Here is a 25,231-nt window from a genome sequence, read left to right as displayed (position 1 = left end):
CTTTTTCCAAAAACGCTCTAACTCTTCTTTTCCTGTTTAATGAGATGTTCCATGGTTCCTCTGGTATGTGTTCTCCCTCATTGCAAGGAGTCAATAAACCTGACTTTGTTGCACTATACATTTGTCCCTGGTGGTCTTAGATCAGGCCAGGATCATCATAATTAGTTATATCAACTAAAAACACATAGTAAGGATGATTATAATAATCCTAATAGCCCCAAACTGGAAACAAATCAAATGCCTGTCAAGTAAAGAATGGATAAATTGTGGTATAATCATACAATGAAATACTACATTACAATGAAAACAATAAACTATTATTGCTACACACAACACGAATGACTCTCACAGACATAATGTTGAGCAAAAGAAATCAGGCAAAAAAGGTGCATATTGGTTTATCCTATTTATCTTAAGATCAAAATCAGGTAAAAACCAATCTACAGTGACAGAGATCAGAATAGTGATTAGCCTGGGCAGTGGGAGGGCAGGGGGATACAGGAAGATGGAAGGGTATTGATTGTGAAGGAGCATGAGGAAGCCTTCAGAGATTCTGATAATGTTTTATATCTTGATCTGGGTGGTAGTTTCATGAGTGTATACAAATTTAAAAATTCATTGTGCAGTAGACTTAAGCATTTTACTATATGTAAGTTATCAGATCAATGTAAAAAACTGAAACAAAAAACTAAGAATAGAACTAACTAGGTATGCATGAAATCTATCAAACAAACAAAAACAAAACTATAAAACAATCCTGATGGACACAAAAGAAGACTTGGGAGAATTTAAAGATAAATCGACCAATAAAATGAACTTCAATTCTACTGTCTTCTGTCTGGTACATGAAGCACATAGGATTCACTCCATGAAGGTATCAGTACTCCAGACACTTATAAGTTAGTGTACAAATTTATGAGATCTCAGTAAAAACACTGATTTTTTTTTTAACTTGGTATGCTGATTCTTACATTTATGTAGGGAAAATATAATAGCCAAATATCATAACAGAAAAAGACAGCAACATGGTGTTTGTGTGTGTGTTTGTGTGGAGAGGGTGAGGGACAGTAGGAGGAGGATTATTTCTATCACACTTTAACAGGTATTATAAAGATAATAATCAGAAGTATGAGACCAGCACAGGACTAGGTATATTAATGTAACAGATAGAATTTCCAGAAAAAGCCCTAAAATATATGTGGCAATTTAGTACATAATAAAGATGGCATATCAAATCTATTAGCAAAAATATCAAGTTTTTAATAAATAGCATTGAGGCAAATGGGTAGATATTTAGAATGAAACTGAAGTTGAATTCATATTTCATACCTTCTACCAAATAAGTTAATATCTTATATCAAACATTTAAATATTAAAAACATGAGACTGTAAAAATACAAGAAGAAACAATAGGAAAATCCTTTTATAACCTTAAAATCAGGAAGACCTTACTAAATATGACACAGAAGACAAAAGCTATACAAGAAAAGATACACTTAGACTACATTAATTGAATACTATACAGCTGCATAAAATAAACACAATAGCTTTTAATGGAATATAACTTTGCTACTTTTCTGTCTGGTACTGGAAGCCCAGAGAGTTCACTGGGGATTATATAAGAAGATAGCATAAGAACATATCAGCAATCTGGGACTAACAAACACAGAAAATCTCGAATTATTGGTGTAACTTTGAAAAGATCTGACTAAAACAACTGATATGGGAAGGACATTCTAACTCTCCAATGACCTAGATTTCCAAAGCTGTATCCAGAAAGCTAGAAATGCCTGGTTTCAAAAAAACAAAATGCTCATCTGCAATAATTCTAATTAGCCTAAATATATAATAAATTATCTTCCTCCATTGTGGTTTATAATTTTTATTTATGGCTTATTTTAATGTAAACTACTTTAAATCTCTTTTGAAACAATTATGCATTTAAGTCAATATACTTATACCTAAAAATTCTTTGCAAATCTGTTCTTCCAAATTAATGTGGCTAAAATGACAAATATTGTTAATATAAAATTTTTGTCAATGATTTATCGAATAAAAATCAATTTCCCCCTTTAAATATGCACTTTAGAAAATATTCACCTTATTGTTAACTTGACTTAAAAAACTGAAACCAACCCAAAGGTCCAACAATAGGAGCTACAATACATCAACTCAATAAAAGAGGATAAAACCATTAAACATAATGGTTACAAAGCCTAGGCGAATACACAGAAAATACTTTTGACTATGTTAAGCAAAATTTTATGTATAGTATAAATTCAGTCATGTAAAACTATACGTGAAAAAACATGAAGGAAATTCAGCAAAATATTATCTGTGGGCTGGTGTTGGGTGATATGATTACGGGCAATGTTAATTTTCTACTTTTTTCCTCTTGCAAATTTTCTGCAATAGACATATATTGACTTTATAATTAGAAAATCAAAACTATTTAATTATAAAACCAAGAGAATTCCATTACAAGCCAGAAAAGCAGCCTTTATTTTAGAGGTATCCTGTTATGTTAAAGTATGTAGCCACAGTTAGTGAGACTTTATTATTCCAAAAAATTCCATAAGAACACCCAGCTCAACCCTCCAAAACCACCAATTGAAAATGTATACCAAACACATACAATTTATTTCTGAAGCTGTCCGTTCAGCTCTGGCATTCCTGTTCGTAGATCTAATGGTATGACGAATGATTGCATGGGGCTGTGAATATAAACGTAATACATATACTTTAAAAAAATTCAGTGACAAAGTTAGAAGGTCAAACTTTCTCTTTTTAATTAAATTATTATTTATTGACAAGCATGACTACTTACTAATAAATTGTAGGATAAATATTTTTAAAAATGAACACTAAGATACTTTAAAAGTGTATTCATTTAGTCCATGTTTATACTGTATAAAATACTGAAGAGATGCAAAGCAAATCAGATGGAAATGTTACCTTCAAAAGAGCTTATACTCTAAGAAGATAAGACACACAAACACTTATAAGATTAGAAAATGATAAGTGGCATTCATTAAGATTACTATTAATGCCCAGGGGAAGAAGAAATGACTTTCACCTGAAAGGGTAAAGAAATTCTTCATGACAAAGCTGTAATCTTATGTGAGGCCTAGAAGGACAAGTAGGCATTGAATGTGCAGCAAGGTGGGAAAAGCATTTCAGACAGCACAAAGAATATGAACAAAGTGATACAAGAAAAAAAGGAAATTGTGGAGTGTTTAGGGGAATTGGAGTTGGTTATTATTTGACTACAGTGAACATTAAGTGAAGAGATGACAAAGCTGGAAAGACAGACTTGAGGATGAGCCACATCATGAAAGGCTCTGAATGTCTTAGCAAAAGAATTTATTGGAGATTCTACAGAAAGGGAGTGCCGTCACAAGAGTCAGCTTTAAGAGTAACCTGATTAAGTATGTAAGAGGGTATGGAGAGAAGAAATACTATATGGAGGGAGACTGAGTAAGAGTATTGTAGTAAACTAAGGGAGAAAGCTTACCACTTCCACCCTTTTGTATAAGCTCCTGATCTTTTGAAACAATGCCTTCAGCTCAACCCCTATCTACCAAATTTCTGATGACTCATTCTCATTCACTGATGACTCGGACAGGGGCTCAGATGTCTTTTTCTCTACTTTAAGACCCACCATCATACCAAAGGACTTCAAAAGACCATTGCTCTGGATTTAAGTTTTCTGACCTTATCTCTGAAGACCTTCTACCATACTTCAATGCACTCTACACTACTAAAATCATATCCTGGACTCTGTCATCCGCTCTGATATATGAATTCACATAATACTCCAAACTTCTCATCCTTTGAACTTACTCTCTCATTTACTCCAATAATTTTTAAACGCTCACACTGAAATCTCAAGTCCATCCATCCATTACTTTCTCACTCTCCACATGCATTTCTCTGATCTTCACTTTTTTTCCTATCCAGTTTAGAGTTGGTGGCCCATAATTTCAAGCAATCCCTTGCATATATCCTAAATTTGATTTGCCTCCCCTCCCCAACCCCTGCCATCCTTCTGTACAATGGTATACCAAAATGACAACCCTGGAAGACTTAAACTAACTACCTTTGGTTAATATCTGAAGTACCAATCACTGCTGGAGGAAAATTACACATTGAAAATTAATCTCATCTGAGCCTTCAAGTTTGCCCACAAACACTTCTCTAGTCATTTAACCCATCCATTCTCCTCAATTACTATTTCATAGCTTCACCACACTTTTCAAACCCACCTCCTCCACACTTTCAGGAGATGACATTGCCACCTAGCTCACAAAGAAAACAGAAATCAAACAGAAGATAACTTCTAGCTATACTCTCAAACTATCTTCCTCTTTAATGCAAAGAAAGAAGTATTTTTCTTTTATTGTTACTCTGAAATATATTTAACGCACAATATTATTTTAGCTTCTGATGTACTATAGAATTATTTGACGTTTGTATACCTTAAGAGGTGATCACCACTATAAGTGTAGTAACCATCTGTCCCCATACAAAATTAATATTACTGACCATATTCCTTATGCTGTGTATAATAACCCTGTGACTTAATTATTATATTACTGGAGGTCTGTACCTCTTAATACCCTTCACCTATTTTGCCCACACCCACAAGCCTCCCTTCTGGCAAACACCTGTTTCTTCTCTGTATCTGAGTCTATTTTCATTTTATTTTGTTTTGCTTTTTAGATTCTTTAGATTCCACATATAAATGAGATCATGTGGTATCTGTCTTTGTCTGACTTATTTAATTAGCATAATAGCTTCTAGATCCATCCCTGTTGTCAAAAATGAGATTTCATTTTTAATGGCTAAGTGATATTCCACTGTATATATATACACCATATCCTCTTTATCCATTAAGTTGCTTCCATATGTTGGCTACTGTGAGTAATGTTGGTACATGTATCTTTTCAAATTAGTGTTTTTGTTTTCTCCAGGTAAATATCTAGAAATGAAATTGCTAGATAATATGGCAGTTGTTTTTAATTTTTTGAGGAACCTCCATACTGTTTTCCATAGTGGGTGCACCAATTTACAATCCCACCAGCAATAACACAAGAATTCCCTTTTTTTCCACACCAGTGTCAACACTTGTTATTTGCAGTCTTCTTAATGCTAGCCATTCTGACAAGTGTGAGGTGATAGCTCACTGCGGTTTTGATTTGCATTTCCCTTATGATTAGTGATGTTGAGCATTTTTCATGTGTCTACTGGCCATCTGTGTGTCTTCTTTGGAAAAAATGTCTATTCATGTCCTCTGCCCATTTTTTATTTGGGTTGTTTTTCCTTTGATATTCAGTTGTATGAGTTCTTGGTATATTTTGGATATTAACCCCTTATCAGGATATATCATTTGCAAATATCTTCTCCCATTCAGTAGGTGACATTTTCGTTTTGTTGAGTTTTCTTTGCTGTGCAAAAAACTTTTTAGTTTGATGTATCCCATTTGTTTATTTTTGCTTTTGTTTCCCTTGCCTGAGGAGACATATACAAAAAAATATTGCTAAGACTGATGTCAAAGGCCATAGTACATATGTTCTTTTTCTAGGAGTTTTATGGTTTCAGGTCTTACGTTTAAGTGTTTAATCCATTTTGAGTTATTTTTTGTATATGATATGAAAAAGTAGTCCGGCTTGATACTTTTGCATGTAGCTGTCCAGTTTTCCCAATACTATATATTGGGAGTATACCACTGTATATTCTTGCCTCCTTTGTCATAGATTAATTGCCCATATAAATGTGGGTTTATTTCTGGGCTCTCTATTTTGTTTCATTGATCTATGTGTCTGTGGTAGTGCCAGTACCACACTATTTTGATTACTGTAGCTTTGTGGTACAGTTTGAAATCAGGGAGTCTGCTTCCTCCAGCTCCATTTTTCTTCTTCAAGTTGCTTTGGCTATTTGGGGTCTTTTGTGTTTCCATACAAATTGTAGAATTGTTTGTTCCAGTTCTGTGAAGAATGCCATTGGTATTCTGATAGGGATTGCACTGAATCTGCAGACTGCCTTGGGCAATATGGTCATTTTAACAATACTAATTCTTCCAATCCATGAGCACAGTATATTTTTCCTTTTTTTTTTTTTTTTTGGCTGTGCCATGTGGCATGTGGGATCTTAGTTCCCCGACCAGGGGTCAAACCCATGCCCCCTCCATTGGGAGCACAGAGCCTTAACCACTGGACTGCCAGGTAAGTTCTTTCTGATGCAATTGTAAATGGGACTGTTTTCTTAATTTCCCTGATAGCTCATTTTTAGTGTATAGAAATGCAACAGATTTCTGTATATTAATTTTGTATCCTGCAACTTTACTGAATTCATTTATTAGTTCTAACAGTTGTTGTTTTTCTTTTTTTACTGCATCTTTAGGATTTTCTATATGTACTATCACGTTATATGCAAACAGTGACAGTTTTACTTCTTCTTTTCCAATTTGGACTCCTTTTACTTATGTTTCTTGTCTAACTGCTATGGCTAGGACTTCCAATACTATACTGAATAAAAGTGGCAAGAGTGAGCAACCTTGCCTTGTTTTTGATCTTAGAGGAGATACTTTTAGCTTTCCACTGTTGAGCATGATGTTGGCTGTAGTTTTGTCATATAGCACCTTTATTATGTTGGGTATGCTCCCTTTAAACACTCTTTGATGAGAGTTTTTAACATAAATGGATGTTGAACTTTGTCAAAACTTTTTTCTGCCATCTACTGAGATGATCATGATTTTTGTTCTTCAATTTGTTAATGTGGTGTCTCACATGGATTTATTTGTGGATACTGAACCATTCTTGTATCTCTGGGATAAATCCCACTTGATCATAGTATTGTACTGTATTACTGTACATTGTATTGTATCATTCTTTTAGCGTATTGTTGAATTTGATTTGCTCATATTTTGTTGAGGATTTTTACATCTATGTTCATCAGTGATATTGGCCTGTAACTTTTTCTTCTTCTTTTTTTTTTGTGGTGTTCTTGTCTGATTCTAGTATCAGGGTGATGCTGGTCTTGTAGAAATAATTCACAAGCATTCCTTCCTCTGCAATTTTTTGGAATAGTTTGAGAAGGATAGCCATTAACTCTTCTCTAAAAGTTGGGTAGAATTCACCTGTGAAACTGGTACTGGACTTTTGGAAGTTTATTGTATTACTGATCCTATTTCCTTAATGGTAATCCATCTCTTCTTATTTTCTATTTCTTCCTGATTCAGTCTTGGGAGTTTGTACGTCTCTAGAAATTTATCCATTTCTTCTAAGTTGTCCATTTTATTGGTGTATAATTGTTTGTATTATTTTCTTATGATTCTCTCGATTATCTGTTGTGTCAGTAGTAACTTCATTTATGATTTTATTTGGATCCTCTCTCTTTTCTTCTTGATGAGTCTGGCTAAAGGTTTATCAATTTATCTTTTCAAAGAACCAACTCTTAGTTTCATTGTTCTTTTCCATTTTTTTTAAGTTTCTATTTCAGTTATATCTGCTCTGATCTTTATTATTTCTTTCCCTCTACTAACTTTTGGTTTTGTTTGTTCTTCTTTTTCTAGTTCCTTTAGGTGTATGGTCAGATGTTTGAGATTTTTCTTGCTTCCTGCGGTAGACATCTATCTCTAAAAACTTCCCCTTTAGACTGCTTTTGCTGAATGCCATAGATTTTGGATGGATGGTTGTGTTTCTATTTTCATTTGTCTCCAGTTATTTTTTGATTTCCTCTTTGGTTTCTTCAGTGACCCATTGGTTAGTTAAGAGCATATTATTTAGCCTCCACATGTTTGTGTTTTTTGTAGTTTGTTTCTTGTAGTTGATTTCTGGTTTCATACTATTGCGGTGAGAAAAAATGCTTGGTATGATTTCAATCTTAAATTTATTGAGCCTTGTTTTGTAGCTTACCATGTGACCTATCCCGGAGAAGGTAGCAGTTGAAAGCATATATACTTTGCTGCTTTTGGATAGAATGTTCTATTTTATCTATTAAGTTCATCTGATCTAATGTGTCATTTAAAGCCAGTGTTTCCTTCTTTCTGGATCTTCTGTCCATTGATATAAGTGGTGTATTAAATTCCCCTACTATTATTGTGTTACTGTCAATTTCTCCCTTTATATTTATTAACATTTGCTTTATATATTGAGGTGCTCCTATTGGGTGCATATATATTTACAATTGTTGCATTTTCTTGGACTGATCTCTTGATCACTGTGTAATGTCCTTCTTTGGCTCTTGCTACAGTCTTTGTTTTAAAGTTTATTTTGTCTAATATAAGCATTGCTACAGCTTTTTACAGATTTCCATTTGTATGGAATACCTTTTCCCATCCCGTTACTCAGTCTGTGTGTGTCTTTAGATCTGAAGTGAGTCTCTTGTAGGCAGTATATGTAGGGGTCTCATTTTTGGGTCCATTCATCCAACCTGTCTTTTTTTTTAAATTTCTTTAAAAAACATTTATTTTATTTATTTTTATTTTTGGCTGCACGCAGGCTTTCTCTAGTTGCGGCGAGTGGGGGCTACTCTTTGTTGCAGTGCGCAGGCTTCTCATTGTAGTGGCTTCTCTTGTTGCACAGCACGGGCTCTAGGTGTGTGGGCTTCAGTAGTTGTGGCACGTGTGCTCAGTAGTTGTGGCTTGCAGGCTCTAGAGCGCAGGCTCAGTAGCTGTGGTGCACAGGCTTAGTTGCTCTGTGGCATGTGGGATCTTCCTTAACCAGGGCTCGAACCCATGTCCCCTGCATTGGCAGGCGGATTCTTAACCACTGCAGCACCAGGGAAGCCCTCAATGTCTTTTGAATGGAGCATTTAGTCCATTTACACTTAAAGTAATTATTGATAGGTATGTATGTGTTGCCATCTTGTTAACTGTTTTCTGGTTGTTTTTGTAGTTCTTTTTTGTTCCTTTCTTCTTTTGCTCTCTTACCTTGTGATTTAATTACTAGTGTTATGTTTGGATTCCTTTCTCTTTCTTTAGGGTGTATTTATTATAGGTTTTTGGTTTGGGGTTACCATGAGGTTCACAGATAACAACAACAACAACAACACACACACACACACAAAATTACTTTAACCTGATGATCTCTCAAGTTCAAACACATTCTAACAACCCTGAATTTTTACCCCCTACCTCTGCCTCATGTTTAATGCTTTTTTGACATCATGTTTTACATCTTTTTTGTTTTGTGAATACCTTAACTATTTACTGTGGATATAGATGATTTTACTACTTTTATTTTTTAACTTTCATACTAGCTTTATGAATGACTGGTCTACTACCTTTACTATATGTTTGCCTTTGCCAGTGAGATTCTTCCATTTGTAATTTTGGTATTTCTAATAGTCGTCTTTTCTTTTTCACTTAGAGAAGTCCCTTTAACATTTTTTGAAAGCTGGTTTAGTGGTGTTGAACTCTCTTAGTTTTTGCTTGTCTGTAAAACTCTTTATCTCTCCTTCAAAACTGAATGATAGCCTTGCCAAGCAGAGTGTTCTTTGTTGTAGGTTTCTTCCTTTATCACTTTGGATTTAATGTGTCACTCCCTTCTGACCTGCAGAGTTTCTGCTGAAAAGTCAGCTGAGAATCTCATGGAAGTTCCCTTGTACATATCTAGTTGCTTTTCTCTTGCTGTTTTTAAGATTCTCTATCTTCATTTTTTTTTTTTTTTTTTTTGTGGTACGCGGGCCTCTCACTGTTGTGGCCTCTCCCGTTGCGGAGCACAGGTTACGGACGCACAGGCTCAGCGGCCATGGCTCACGTGCCTAGCCACTCCGCGGCATGTGGGATCTTCCCAGACCGGGGCACGAACCCGTGTCCCCTGCGTCGGCAGGCGGACTCTCAACCACTGCGCCACAAGGGAAGCCCTCTATCTTCAATTTTTGACATTTTTATTATAATAGGTCTTGGTATGAACCTTGGTTTCTCTTTCTTTTTCCAGGTTAGGAAAGTTTTCAGCTATTATTTCTTCAGATAAGTTCTCTGCTCCCTTCCCTCTTTTCTTCTTCTGGGATCCCTAGAATGTGAATGTTAATACACTTCATATTGTCTCAGGGGTCTCTTAAACCACCCTTTTAAAAAATTCTTTTCTCTTTTTCCTCTTCAGCTTAGGTGATTTCCACTACTCCATCTTCCAGTTCACTGATCTGTTCCTCTATATAACCAAATCTATTATTATTTCTTTCTAGTGTGTTTTTAATTTCAGTTATTGTATTCTTCAGCTCTGTTTGTTTCTCCTTTATATTTTCTAACTCTTTACTAAAATTCTTACTGTGTTCTTCCATCCCTCTCCTGCGTTCATTGAGAATCTTTACGATTACTACCTTAAACTCTTTATCAGTAGACTGTGTAACATAGTCCTCTGCCTCTGTTTGCCTAGTTCTCTGTGTTTATTTGTAAGTATTAGGTAGATCAGCTATGTTTCCTGAATTTGGGAGGAGCGGCCTTACGTAACAGACATCCTATGGGATCCAACAGCACACCCCTCTGGGCAGCAGAGCTATATGCTCTAGGGATGCCCCCTATGTGGGCTGTGTGGGTCCTTCTGTTGTGGCAAGGCTGACCACTGTGGGTGTGCTGGTGGGTAGGCATGGCCTCTGGCCCAGTTGGTTGCTAGGACCTTACTGGTGCAGGGTCCCAGGGCTGGTGCTGGTCTCCTGGTGGGCAGGGCCAGGTTCAAAGGCAGCTAGCTATGGGGATCAGGGAAGCTCAGGGTTGGTGCCAGCACACTGGTGGGCAGATAAGCCCCCAGCACTAATACGGTAGTGGGAGGACTCCAAAATGGTGGTTGTCAGCATTGATGTCCTAGTGGTAGAAGAAACTCTCAAATACAGGTGTCGCCATCTATATCTTTAGGGGGACTACCAGTTGTCTCCTGCCACTCCAAGAGGTTCTGCAAGATCAGCAGGTGGGTTCCTTTCAAATTACTGGCTCAGTGCTAGGATTTGGACTATGTGAGATTTTGCACACGCCTCATAAGAGCAGAGTCTCTGTTTCCTACAGCCCTCTGGCTCTCTTGTATGCAAGCCCAGGATGGCCTTCAAAGACAAATGTTTTGGGGCCCCATCTTCCCAGTGCAGGATCCTTCAGCTGGGGAGCCCAACACAGGGCTCAGATGCTTCGCTCCTTGGGGAGAACATCTGCAATTGTAATTATCCTCCTGTTTGTGGGTCACCTACCCAGGGAGGTGGGTCTTGACTATACCATGTCTCCATCTCTCCTACCCATCTCATTGTGGTTCCTTATTTATATCTTCAGTTGTGGAAAGTCTTTTATGCTAGTCTTCAGGTCATTCTCATAGATAGTTGAAATTTGGTGTGGCCACTGGAGGAGGTGAGCTCAAGGTCTTCAAGGCACCATCTATGCCACATTTCCCAAGAAAGCCTTTCAAGAAGTGTTTAAGATCAAATCCCTCGTTATAATCTAGATCTCACCTTCTCCTTTCTTTTCAAGGACTTTGCCTGTTCACCTTGCTTCTTGACTCTTCTATCTCTAACTATTGGATCCTTTTCATAAGCATCCTGTTTAAACTTTTTTGCCCCATATAAAAAAAAAAAATCAATCAATAGCCAAAAAATAGAGAGACAGAAGACAGACAAATCCACTGTCAACTCATTTTCCTCCAACTACTGCTCTATCTTATCCCTCTCTTTCACAACTGAATTTCATAAATAAATTTATTTTTCAAACCGCTCCAGCCTAGCTTTACCTCTAGTATTTTTATATTATCCTTTTTTAAAAATATTTATTTATTTATTTGGCTGCACTGGGTCTTAGCTGCGGCACGCCGGATCTTCATTGCAGCACGTGCATTCTTTCGTTGCAGCACTCAGGCTTCTACCTAGTTGTGGCGCCCAGGCTCTAGAGCACATAGGTTCTCTAATTGTGGCACACGGACTCTAAAGTGCACAGGTTCAGCAGTTGTGGCATGCGGGTTTAGTTGCCTTGCGGCATGTGGGATCTTAGTTCCCCGACCAGGGATGGAACCCACGTCTCCCACATTGGAAGGTGTATTCTTAATCACTGGACCACCAGGGAAGTCCCTAAATTATCCCTTTAAAGTAATCAAACACCAACACCTAAATCCAAAGATTTCTTTAATGTAACTTCTAGGCAGTATTCTTGTTGAAACTTTCCTACTGTCTTTTAATGTTCTTTATTAATCCTTTGCCATTCCTCTTTGGGTACCAGACTTTTTAATTTTGGGGAGGAATTTCCCCCCAAAGCTGTCCTAGGCCTTCTTCTCATTCTACATGCTTCCCTTGGATGATCACATTTACTCTTTAAGGTATCAACTACAACCATTGTATCTAATAACTCTCAAATTTATATCTCTAGTCCAAACTTTTCTCCCCAAGCTATAACCACATATCTAACTCCTAATAAGACTTCTCCATTTGGAAATCTGGTGCAACATTAAAATCACCATATACAAAACTGAACTCACCTTTCTTCCCAAATCTGATCTTTAGTATTTCTATCTCAACAAGTGGCACTTTTATATCCACCCAGCTGTTCAAGTCAAAATCTGGGAGTAACCCTTTTATCATGCCCCTCCCTCATTTCTACATCCAATCACCAACTCTCTCATATAATTCTTTAATGAGTTCACTTTTTCCATCTTTTCCCTACCATCCTATTACAAAACATCAGTATCTATATCCTGGATAACTTCAACAGTCTCTTAAGAGGACTTTAGGAATGAAAACACCACTCTGAAGTCAGAGATCTTTAAAGAAAAAAAAATGCACATCTGATTACATCACTCCCTTACCCTTTAATGGTTTCTACTGCCCTTAAAGCCCCCATTTTTTTTCATTTGAAATGTCTAGCTTTGTGACCTAATCTCCCATCAAATTCCTTCCTTGTTTTCTGCTCTAACAGACTTACTTTTCTTTAATTCCTCAAGTATACCACACTCTCTCTTATCACTAGGGCTCTCAAACATGCTATTCTTCCTTTTGCTCAGAACACTTCTGACTGGTCTTTTCTTTTAATTACTATTTATCCTTCAGGCTTTCATCTTACATATTGTTTCTACAGTGAGTCCTTTCCTGTCCCTAAAATATGCCTGCATAGCACCCTGTCTTTCCCTTTTTGTAATAGTTATCACACTTGTAAATTATTTGTTGGTATTTCTAAGTTTCCTTTGAGACCATTCTGTAAGTTCTTTGAAGATTGGGATCATGTCAATCTCATCCACTATTGTGTCTCCAACTGCCTGGAACAAGGTTTTGCATTTCAAGGACTAAAAATTATGGTGATATCATTAAACAGAAATAGAGAATTCCAAATGTAAGAGTGGATTTAGGAAGCCTGGCAAAATTGTGTGGGGAATGAAAGAGGAGGTTTGGTTATTTACATAACCAGTGAAACACTAATTGAGGAATCAAGTAATATCTAATGCTTCATTTAAACTAAAACAATTTGAACAATTTTGAGTTTTTAAGAGATTAAAATCTTATTATTACAAGTCTGCAAATGATGGTTTAAGTAAAAAGAAATCTATGTATGGCTGGTTTATTTAATATTTTCAATTAAAGGTCACTTAACATTCAATAAAATATTCACTGGGTACCTTACGACATGACAAGACTATGTTATATACTAGACAATGATTAGTTTGTAAAGACTGTTTAATGACAATTTCTATTAAGTATATATATAGAAATGATGGTATATTAACTAAGAGTAGGTTCTAAAGTCAGTTTGCCTGGATCCAAATCCTGGTTCCACTAGTTGCTAGGCATATGATCTCAGGCAAATGAAATTACTTCTATTCTTTCTCCTTCATTTCTTATTTGTAAAATGGGGATAGTAATAGTACATATTGCCAAGGACCATTTTGAGTATTAGATGAGTTAACATGGAAATTATTTAGCCTAACACTTGGTACACGAAGACTACCCAATGAATGTTAATAGTTATCATGATACTTATACGATATAATTTGAAACTTAAGTACCTGAAGTAGAAAATTTCCTTCAATAAATAATAACACATAAAGTTTAGTCCTATAGTCTTACCAGAACTGAAGATAAGAGGTATAAAGGGATATAAAGGCATAAAGAGAAATGAAGAGACAGAAATAAAAAGGAATCATAAAAGAGAGAAAGAGATACCAGTGAAAAAATACATTTATGCTATATATAGAGAGGCATAAACAGGTATCCGAAAATGGGCAGGAAGTCCCTCATTCCTGATTTACAAGTCGTGTTGTTAAATATATTCAAAATAATTCTACATATTTTCAGAGAAGACAAGCATAGTTATGAATAGCTCTATATGTAATTACATAAGAAATAATAGTTTTGAATAAGTATTAGAAAATATAGCTTTTTCTATGGGAACCTCAGCTTAATTTAAAAAATGATTTGTATTCTGTTAATGATCTGTGTAACAGAGAAACTAAAAAAAAATGACCACATGGATTTCTAAGGAGTCTCTTTTGTGAAAAATAATATGTACATGTGCTCTGGCTAAACTTTTGTTCTCCTAGTGCAAAGCAATGCTCCTAAAACCTGTATTGTCTTGGAAAAGATCAAACTCTCACTACAGAAGCTGAGGTCTAGGGAGGAAACACTTGTGGATTTTGGGAGGAAAAAGGCACAGATGTGATTCTAATTGTAGATACCTCTTAATAACTTTAAGCAAACCAACTAAGAAAACAAAATGTTATAATGCTAAGAAGAACAGTAATCCTAGTTCCTTCCCAAAACTAGGATTAAGAAAAGTATCAATTGGTAATTATGAGCAGGACAAGTGTAGTTTACACTGCTAATTAATCTTTGTTACTAAATCTATTTCAACTAACTTAAAAGAGTGAATTTAAAAACAAAGTCTAAGGCCACATTAAACATTTGTTTTCAAATATTAGACTGCAAGCATTCCTTACCTCAAAGTCATCATCATCTCCTTCGGTGTAATGTGCATGGTTGTCTGGATTATTCACTTTGTCCAACAGTTCAACTGCTAGGGCCCTAGAGAGACCTGGCTGTCCTACAAATGTATGCTAAGTAAAAACAAAACAAAACAAAACTTCATGAGTATGCTTTTATATCTATGGCTCATAGAAATTGCTATTTGTTCTTTTCCATTCAGTAACTATCAGAGACAAGCATATGGAAGCCTACTAATGCAAATAAATTAGAGAATGTATTAGTAAAAATATTAATCAGAGAATTCATAATTATATATTATAAAGCTAAAGAACCATTGTGAGGTAAATTTATAACATGAATAATTTCTCTATTTAAAGTTAACCAATCCATGTTAGGTTGTCAAATTACAACCTTGGCTATAACAATGACATTTTTTATGCATGTCATTATAATAATATGCAAATGAATACTGAGGTACAGTCCATATCACAATAAGAAAAGAGCATTTATATTTGCATATATTTAATTCAATAAAATTATGTTAATGTAGTAAGATACATAATTAAATTTTATAATATTTAAATAAAGTTTTCTTAGATTGTTATAATCATCAACTTTTTCTAATATAAAAGTATTTTATAAAGACATGCACACATAAGGGCATTCTATAAATTTACATAAGAAGCCAAGAAAAGCAATTAATTTTATGTATTTATTTTTTAAACATCTTTATTAGAGTAAATTGTTTTACAATGGTGTGTTAGATTCTGCTGTACAACAAAGTGATTCTGCTATACATATACATATATTCCCATATCTTCTCCCTCTTGCATCTCCCTCCCACCCTCCCTATCCCACCCCTCTATGTGGACACAAAGCACCGAGCTGATCTCCCTGTGCTATGTGGTTAAAGCAATTAATTTTAGATGAAAGCAACATTTTTAAGAGTTTTCTCCAAGGCAGGGGTTGGCAAACTACCGTCCATGGGCAAAATCTGGTGCACTGCCTCCTTCTGTAAATAAAGTTTTATTGGGTGTTAAAGCCATACCTTTCATGTATACTGTCTATGGATGCTTTTGTGCTACCACGGCAAAACTGAGGAGATGCAGCAGAGACTGTATAGCCCACAAAGCCTAAAATATATACTATTTGGCTCATTACAGAATGTTTGCTGACCCCTGCTGTAAGAGATCACTAACATTTTTATATTAAAAATCTAAATACTATTGTTCCAGTGATATGTCTAATTACTGCATGACTACAGAAAATACTCCTATAAATTCAATGACTTACAGTCAGAAGTCTTTCAGCGGTTGGTCTTTTTTTGGGGTTTTTGGTTAGTGCTATTTTGACAAAATTATGGAATGTTGATGACCTTCAAATAAAAAGAGACACGTACAAAAATATTTCACTAATATTAGTTCTTTGGTGTTACTAAATAAAATTAACTTACAAGCAGTTAGAAAGACTGAAACACATGATTTTTTTTCTTTGGCCTCTTAGCTCTATATAAGCCAAAACACTAAACCCAAAGCACAGTATATTCCTTGGAGAATACACCAGCTTCATCTCTTAAGTAAAATGCAATAAGTTAACAGAACACTGATACACAATCTCTAAAACATACACTTAAAACTAGAAATGGGTAGGTGTGCCATCTATAAGGTTTATAACCTTGTGTTCTAGGTACGACTTAGGAGTCAAAATGACCTTTTCTCATTGCCTAATTTATACAGTATGTAAATGTTTTGTTATATCCAAATTGTTGGGTGGCATGAGGTAGGGTGAGTAATGTAAGAGACTGTTTAAACCCTTAAAAAGTCACTGAATTTCTCAGGAACATGGTCAAAGAAGAGGGAGCGATCTTTGTAAACAGATGAGTTTTCCTGCTACCTGTATTAATGAAATGGAGAAAGGAAGAAGATATAAATTAAAGGAATCTGGGAATTCCCTGGTGGTCCAGTGGTTAGGACTTGGTGCTTTCACTGCCGTGGGCCTGGGTTTGATCCCTGGTCAGGAAACAAAGATCCCGCAAGCTGAGCGGCCAAAAAATTAATTAATTAATTAATGAAATCATATTTTGATTATGAACTAAAGGCAAAGAGAGGTACTGCCAAGATTCCACTGGAGGAGGGACTGGGCAAGAACCAAAGAGAATAACCTTAACCATTACCAATGACAGCAACAACACAGCAGTTCTCTTCAGAGAAATCAAATCACTACATTACGTTTGGTAGCTTGTGGCACACATATCACGGAGTGAGAAGGCACCTGAGACTGGCAAAGGTACTCCAATGGTAATGACTGTTCTGGAATCTGACTACGAACGCAGCTGTTTTAGCTAACAGTCATTCATTCCTGAATGAATATTCAGTCATTCCTGGCACAAAGTCCTCCCGTTCCAGTTGTTTAGGAACTTAGGCTAATAACGAATAGGAAGAAACCCACGTCAATACAAAGGAAAACAGCTAGCAGAAGGATATAAGCTCCTTTACTTCTACAGCGTGATTTGCCTTTCATTCCTGGCATTATCCCCAGAATGGCCTGGCTCCTAAATAATACTATGTACATACAGACAGGCTAACAAACATAAAAAAGTGGTTTAGAACGTGTACTGGGGACAGGCCTCTTAGAATCGGTAATAAGATATGGACTGTCTCCCCAGAAAAAATGAATACACATAAAGAATTCTGGGGGCTCATGTATTTCCCAAGATCTCCCAAGAGATCCATGTAATCTAGATGAAGAATTACTGAATTTAAGAATTTGGAAACTTTTATTTCCACGGTTTCTTTTATTAAATGTATGGAAAGACATTACCAGAAAAACAATTTTCAGTTTTTCCCATTTAATTGAAGACGTTTTTTACGGATTATAATAGGCAAACTGCTTTACTTTGTACGAGAAACAAAAGATTAGGATGCAAATAAGTAATAACCTTTTGAATGTTAGGGAAAGAAGTAGAGAAAAGCCAGTAGGGATTGATCTTAAATGTCACTGTATCTGGGAAACCTTCTCCTATTACTTCTCACGGAAGTCAACATGTAATTAATGGGAGTAAAGGAATACAGGGCAAAATATGAATCTCAAAAATCTTAATATATTCATTTCAAATCATTTCCTCACCACACCTCCTATTCAAGCTGCCAAAAACTAATAAAATGCTCAGAGTTTTATGAGAGAAGTACATTATAAAGGAACACTGACCAGAAAATAAACCTAGATCCTTGCAATAGCTCTGCAAGTAAATTAGATGTGTAACTTCAGGGAAACTTGTTTAATGCCTCTGGGTTTCAGTTTCACCACTTTTAAAATAAGGGAGGGCTTCCCTGGTGGTGCAGTGGTTGAGAGTCCGCCTGCCAATGCAGGGGACACGGGTTCGTGCCCCGGTCTGGGAAGATCCCACATGCTGCGGAGGGGCTGGGCCTGTGAGCCATGGCTGCTGAGCCTGCGCGTCCAGAGCCTGTGCTCCGCAGCGGGAGGGGCCACAACAGTGGGAGGCCCGCGTACCGCAAAAATAAATAAATAAATAAAATAAAATAAAATAAAATAAGGGAATTGAACCTTTGTCCCTTTCAGCCATAAAATGCTATAAATCTATATATATTCTATAACTCACCATTTTGTTTTGTCTTTTAGTTTCGGAGGCTGAAAATTACTTTTTGACATTAAGAAGAGGGCCCTGGAATAAAAATTTCAGTTAAAGAGCAATACAAAACACTTTAATTATTACATTTAATAATCAGAATCATATTCTATAATGAACTTATGCAAGATTACTACATATGTAGGTACTCATGATAAGTGGTATAGAATATGGAAATTAATATTTTATATTTTGGATACCCTATGAAAAATTTCTCCTGGTTACAGAAAGGATCTTTAAGTTTCCAACAAGCTCTTATTCACATGGCAAAGCACCAAATGTTTGAGAAGGTTTTTATTACCATACCATTACATATATAACTAGTGTTATATCTTAAGCACAAGTCTATATAATTGTGTATCATTCTGTAACACACAGAGATGATATGATACTCTAACATTAGGTTGTATGTTTAACCAAAGATTAGCCTCTACAATTATTTTGGGTGAATAGGCAAATTATACCCACTTCCTAGTCTGTCCCCTTTTGGACAATAATTTTCCACATTCTCTTGTTATGAATGATACAGAAATCAACCTACAAGAGGACTTTCCTTCTCGATGAACTTAACTTTGACCAATTTTTTTAATGGACTATGGGGCTAGACGGATGGAGCATTTAAGAAGGAAGTTTTATTTCAGTATTTCCTACAAAATCCCATATTTCCAAGTAAACTCCTTAGCCTTTTTTTTTAAATACCAAAGATATTTTCTCTTTTTAAAAATTAAATGATTCATATATAAAGGAAAACCTTAAAAGAAAAGAAGTCTGATTCCTCCCACCTTAAGACATTATTTAAAATGTTCTGCTTTTCTTTTCAGTCTTTATCTAAATATTAACCAATTACTAACTTATTATAATTATAATAGGCAATATTCTGTTCTGCTTTTTTCACTAATAATCAATTTTCCATGTTGCTTTGGTTTATATATATTAGCTGCCCTTAACTGCTAAATAATTTGCTTAACAATTCACCAACGAATGGACATTTAGATTTTTCCCTGTAATCCGTAACTGAATAATTCTTAGCTTTTTCTTTTCTTGAATTATTTCCTAAGTATAACTTTCCCAATAGTGGAATCAGTGCAACATTTTTATTGCCCATAACAAATAACATCTAAATTATTTTCCTAAAGGCCTGTACTTAACAGCATTTCAGCTAAAAGCAGATATCATTTAACTTATATATCTTTAGGTACTTGTGAGGTTAAATAGTTTTCCATGTTTCTTTAGTATCTGGTACTTGCTCATAAACAATTTATCTTTTGCTCTTAAGAGTCTTTGAATGAGTTATCTACGTAATATATAGTAACCTGCTGTCTAACGTATGTTAGGAGAATACTGTATTTTGTTGATTTTCTTTTTAACTTTATACTATTTACATTAAAAGTTTAAATTTTAGCCCAATTTATTTTTTCCTTCAAAATATTAAAAACCCCTTCACAGTCTCTCAAATATTTTTTTCTGAGATAATATACTCTAAAATATAAATGATTATACTAAGCATCTACCTGCTCCTTATCCCTAGACAAAGTAAAAAGAAACAAAATCAAATGAGAAAAGAAAAAAAACCTCATTTGCATTCTATCATCTGTTTATAGATCCACTTAGGACAAAAAAGCCCATTTTTAATTAATAGACGAATAAACAAAGACTTAAAAAGACTTTTTTAATGATAACTGCTGTATCCTAGTATGATTTTTAAAGGAAATTTGTTTTACGCTTCAGACAGTATAGATGATTCACTCTGTGTTGTCTTAGAAGTAGCAATACAAAAGAGATCAGGTTTTAGATGAGATTATCCCCAAGTCCCTCAGAACACTTTCACTATTTCAACATACTTTAAAATGAACTTGGAATACCCAAGTTATGAGTATTTCACTCTCCCTGAAGCCCTTACTAGTAACTGCATAATTGTAAATACTGAGAACACCTCATGGGATGAAGATCAAACATAGGTGGCTGAAGTTCTCCAAGTTCAATTGCTGTTATTCCTACTGCCCAGATATCACAGAGTTGGTTGTAGCCACCATTCTTTTCTACTGCTGCAACTTCTGGGGCCATCCTAGAAGGAATCAATTAATAAAACATTTTTATTTTTAAAAAACGATATGAAATCTGTTCTTTGTTATATTCACTAGACTTCTTGGAGGGAAAGAGGCTGAGAGGCATTTACTAGGAAAGAAGAAACTTTACTAGAAAAGATTTAATATAAGACCACATATATACACAGATACACACACTCTTAAAACTTATTATTTAAAAATCTTGAACCTTCTCTGAATACTGTTGCTCTGAGAAAAAACTGTGTTGTCTTACTTTAGTTTCTGTCTTGTGAATCTTGTTTTATAACATGGGAAAAGAAAAAGAACACCTAAATCTCTGTGAAGGTCAGAGAAAAGCTCCCAAAGGAGGAGAGATTTATAGAATGAATTAGCAGGGAGCTAAGGGGACATTTTAGTCAGAGGAAACAAGTACAAATGCAGGGGGACAGGAAAGCACGGAACACCTGGAAAGGTGATAGGACAGTGCTACTCAATATATGATCTACAGACAGGTATAGGGCCATAAACAGCTTGTTATCAGTCTGTGATAAGTGCAGAAACTGAGAGCAGGTATTCTCATCCAGATAAATGATCATTTTTTTAGTAGTTTATTTTATAAATGTATTAGTCTGTGATGGACAGAAAATGAAAAAAAATAAAACAAGGTCATTCATCACAGTTTGAGAGGGTATAGAACGTATTTGGAAAATAAACCTCAGAGACAGAGGCTAGATAATGAATGATTATATAAGGAAGTTTAGACTTTACTGTAAAAAATGAAAGATTTAATTATGATATAAAACTTATGGCAACACGAAGGATAGTGTGAGAAGAGGTGAAACCAGAATCAGGTAGATGAGTTAGAAGACTATCTGAAGAACACAAGGGAAAAATAAAGGACTTTTCAAAGGCAGTGGCAGGGGGCATAGAATGAAAGGGGCTGACTGAAGAGACTGATTTGAGTATAAAATGCTTGTGGATACTGAAGTAGTGCTATTATCAAACAACTGTTGAGTATATATAAGACTGAAGGTCAACTGAGTAGCTGAATTCGAGTTACCTATTTGGGAGTCAATGGTGTATAATGATGGCATCTGAAGTTATAAAAGCATAGGTGATATGGCTCAGGGGAAATACTCTTTTATTTTTTGAATGTTTATAATTTTTAAATTATTTCTTATTTATGTTGAATATCAACAAGGTAGAAGTTGTTTTTATGTGCACTTAGGTTACACAAACTTATATAACACAATGTCTCTCAACTTAAGTGCGGTTAAGGATATAAAACACCTATACCAAAAATGCTACATGCAAGTACTACATACATAATAATGGGTATAGGATTAAAGAGAAGAAAATGATCACCATGGAACAAGATGATTACAGAGTAAAGAAGTTGAGTTGGAATCCAGAGAAAACATACAGATTTCATCTCCTGTGCCCACTAGAATCAGTGGTGGCTAACTGAGCGCCAAATTGACCAGGACTGTTGTCAACAGTCATGCACTGACCATTCATCTTTTATAACATGATTTTTAATATCAGCAACTTATCCCATTGACTTGAATGACTGTACATAATTTCCTTATAATTCCTGTTACATATGCATACTTTTCTCAATTTTTCATTATTAAAGAATGTGATAAAGCTTTTCATATATCAATTCATGGCTCTCTGATAAATTACAACAAGCAGAATTGAGACTAAAGAACATAAACATTGCTTAAGGTTTTTGAAAAACATTACTGTCAAATTATCCTTCAAAACTGTTCTACTAACTTCCATTTTCACTGTCAAATATTTATTGATAGTCATAGGTATTACCCATGATTCCAAATATTTTTTAATTTGATAGAAAAGAATATCATTGTTTATTTAATGTACAGTTTGGGTCATCACTGGGGGAAACAATTTTCATATTTTATGAGATCTCATATATATTTTTTTGAGATCTCATATATTTTAATAACTGCTTCTAATTAGCAGAAACATTCTTTTTATTGAATTGTTAAGAACTTACATATTAACGATATTAAAACCTAATTTGTCATATTTTCTTTCTTGATTTGTTACTTGCCTTTTACTTTTGTTTAAGCTGGTAGACATATAGAAGCCTTAAATTTTCATGTAGTTAAATCTGTCAAACAAATCTAGCAATGTTTTATACTTTTATGCCAAGAAAGGCTTACTCAACTCTTGAAGCAGTCAGTCACTGATAGTTCTTTTGGTTTCATCTTTATATTTAACTATTTCCATACACAACTTTTGAAACTCGAAGTGAGGATTTTTATTGTATAACTTGTGAATTTTATTTTTAAAGAAAAAGTATTAGCAATGTGAGTTTTAAAACTTTATATAGGGCTTCCCTGATGGTGCAGTGGTTAAGAGTCTGCCTGCCAATGCAGGAGACACTGGTGCGAGCCCTGGTCCGGGAAGATCCCACATGTCTCAAAGCTACTGAGTGTGTGCGCCACAACTACTGAGCCTGTGCTCTAGAGCCCACGAGCCACAACTACTGAGCCTGCATGCTACAACTACTGAAGCGCGTGTGCCTAGAGCCTGTGCTCCGCAACAAGAGAAGCCACAGCAATGAGAAGCCCACGCGCTGCAATGAGTAGCCCCCGCTCGCCACAACTAGAGAAAGCCCACGCGCAGCAAAAAAGACCCAACGCAGCCCCCCCCCAAAAAAACAAAACACCTTTATATAAAAATTTGCTAATGAGATAAAAAGACTGAACACATCAAATCTAGTATAAATATCATCCCTGATCAATAACTCTTTGAGGTTCCATCTACAATTTATTTTGGCGTTAGGTATGAAGTATGGAGCTACTCTAAAATTCTTTCCAAATAATAAATTATCCAAGCACTGTATATTAAAGAATCCAATCTTTCACATAAACTTTCAATGTCACTTTTTATAATACTCAGTATTTTACACATTAAGGTTTATTACTAGGCTTTTTATTATATTTCAATTATCTAACTTCATTAATGAAAGCAGTGTTTTAGAAAGATTATTTTGTTAGTAATTGGTAGGATGCATTAGAAGTAGGGTGGCTGGTGAGGACTAATGGTAGTGTAGGATGCATGAGTTTTAACAAGAACGTGAAGTCCTAGATTAAAATACAAGCAATACCAAAGAAAGGGTAATAAAATGACAAAAGATTGTAATACAATTTTCTTTTGAAAATCTCCTACCTATGAGTCCTCTCAACACAGCATCTGAGGGACAGTAGGAATTATTAGCACTTTAACACAGGGAAAGCTGGACAATGGAAATGTGTATCAAAATTCCCTAACCCAATCAGACCTATGATAGTGTCAAGGAGCACGCAAGTGTCCAGACTCCAGTCAAGCATGAATTTTATTACTAAGCAACAATGCTGATCACTGACCTTGAAGAAATAAAAATGCACAAAATTCAATTATAATAATATCTTACCAATAAGGGGTGCCAATGAAAGATTTTCTCTTGGCAATGGTAGCTGTTATTTTTGCAGCCACACCAAAGTCAGCTGGTGGGGAAAAAAACAAAACAGAAAATTTTGGTTTTCAATAAAACCACCACCATTTCTATATTTTACACTCAGGGATGTCATTATTAATAATTCAGATAGTAATACTAAAGAAATGTATATATATTGAATACCTAAATCTCTTCTTGCTTAGTTCAAAACATAATCATTAAAAGAAAAGAACTTATTGGTACTTTATTAGAATAAAAACATACTTTATTAAGAACACAGATAATAAAAAAATTTCCATTACAAGTACCTTGAGTTAAGTTGGAAAAAAAAAATCCACCTGGATTGCTTTTATTCTAACACAACCAGGTTAGAATTTTGGTGCTATTTTTAAAAGTTCCTTTTTCTATGTATAAACTTCTTTTATTGCTGTTAAACATGGTTATAAAAAACTAAAGACTCACATAGTTCATTTTTGTCACTTAACACATTAGGGGATTTTACTCTTATTCTTCTTAACTATTAATTTTGATGACTGAATAATGTTCCATAAGTTGATTTATCACAGTTTAGAAGTTTTTCTACTGCTAGACCTATGTTTCCATTTTTTCCCTATTATAAATAATGTTATGATTAATACTTTAGCAAATATGGATTTTTTTATCTTTAGGATTAACTTCCTTAAACTGAATAAAGTAAAATTACTGGGTCAAAAGATGAACATTATTGTGGCTCTTCATGTGAATATTAAATTTGTATAATGTTATTCTCATTTAAAATTATACTAAAATTTTTTGAAAAAAAATTTTAGGAATTTGAAATAACATACCTAATTTTACATCACCATGATCTGTCAATAAAATATTTGCACCCTAAAACAAAAATACAAATACCATTAAATTAGCATCATAAAATTCCTTTCAATAAAATTATCAATTTAAACATATTGAATTTATTTTTTATTATTCTTTTATTGAAGTGTAGTTGATTTACAGTGTTGTGCTAATCCCTGCTGTACAGCAGAGTGACTCAGTTATACACATAAAGACATTCTTTCTTTTAATATTCTTTTCCATTATGGCTTATCTTAGGATATTGAATATAGTTCCCTGTGCTATACAGTAGAACTTTGTTTATCCATCCTATATACAATAGTTTGCACCTGCTAATCCCAAACTCTCAGTCCTCCCCTC

General features: G+C 34.9%; 1 protein-coding gene across 1 annotated transcript in view; it reads right to left on the bottom strand.

The window, feature by feature from the left end:
- MAP4K5 (mitogen-activated protein kinase kinase kinase kinase 5) overlaps window positions 1-25,231 on the bottom strand; it is a 136,728-nt gene that overhangs the window by 47,416 nt on the left and 64,081 nt on the right. The window contains exons 8-14 of the mRNA XM_082648553.1: window positions 24,868-24,910; window positions 24,017-24,089; window positions 20,460-20,591; window positions 18,500-18,562; window positions 16,174-16,255; window positions 14,895-15,011; window positions 2,636-2,714 (exon numbers count right to left, since the gene is read on the bottom strand). Of these exons, the coding sequence (XP_082504679.1) occupies window positions 2,636-2,714; window positions 14,895-15,011; window positions 16,174-16,255; window positions 18,500-18,562; window positions 20,460-20,591; window positions 24,017-24,089; window positions 24,868-24,910 (589 nt within the window). The remainder of the gene's footprint in view (window positions 1-2,635; window positions 2,715-14,894; window positions 15,012-16,173; window positions 16,256-18,499; window positions 18,563-20,459; window positions 20,592-24,016; window positions 24,090-24,867; window positions 24,911-25,231) is intronic.

This window comes from Grampus griseus (assembly GCF_964374135.1).
Source record: "Grampus griseus genome assembly, chromosome: 2".
Taxonomy (NCBI): domain Eukaryota; kingdom Metazoa; phylum Chordata; class Mammalia; order Artiodactyla; family Delphinidae; genus Grampus; species Grampus griseus.
The sequence above is the reverse complement of the archived record's forward strand: the minus strand, read 5'-3'. Positions and strand labels throughout refer to the sequence as shown.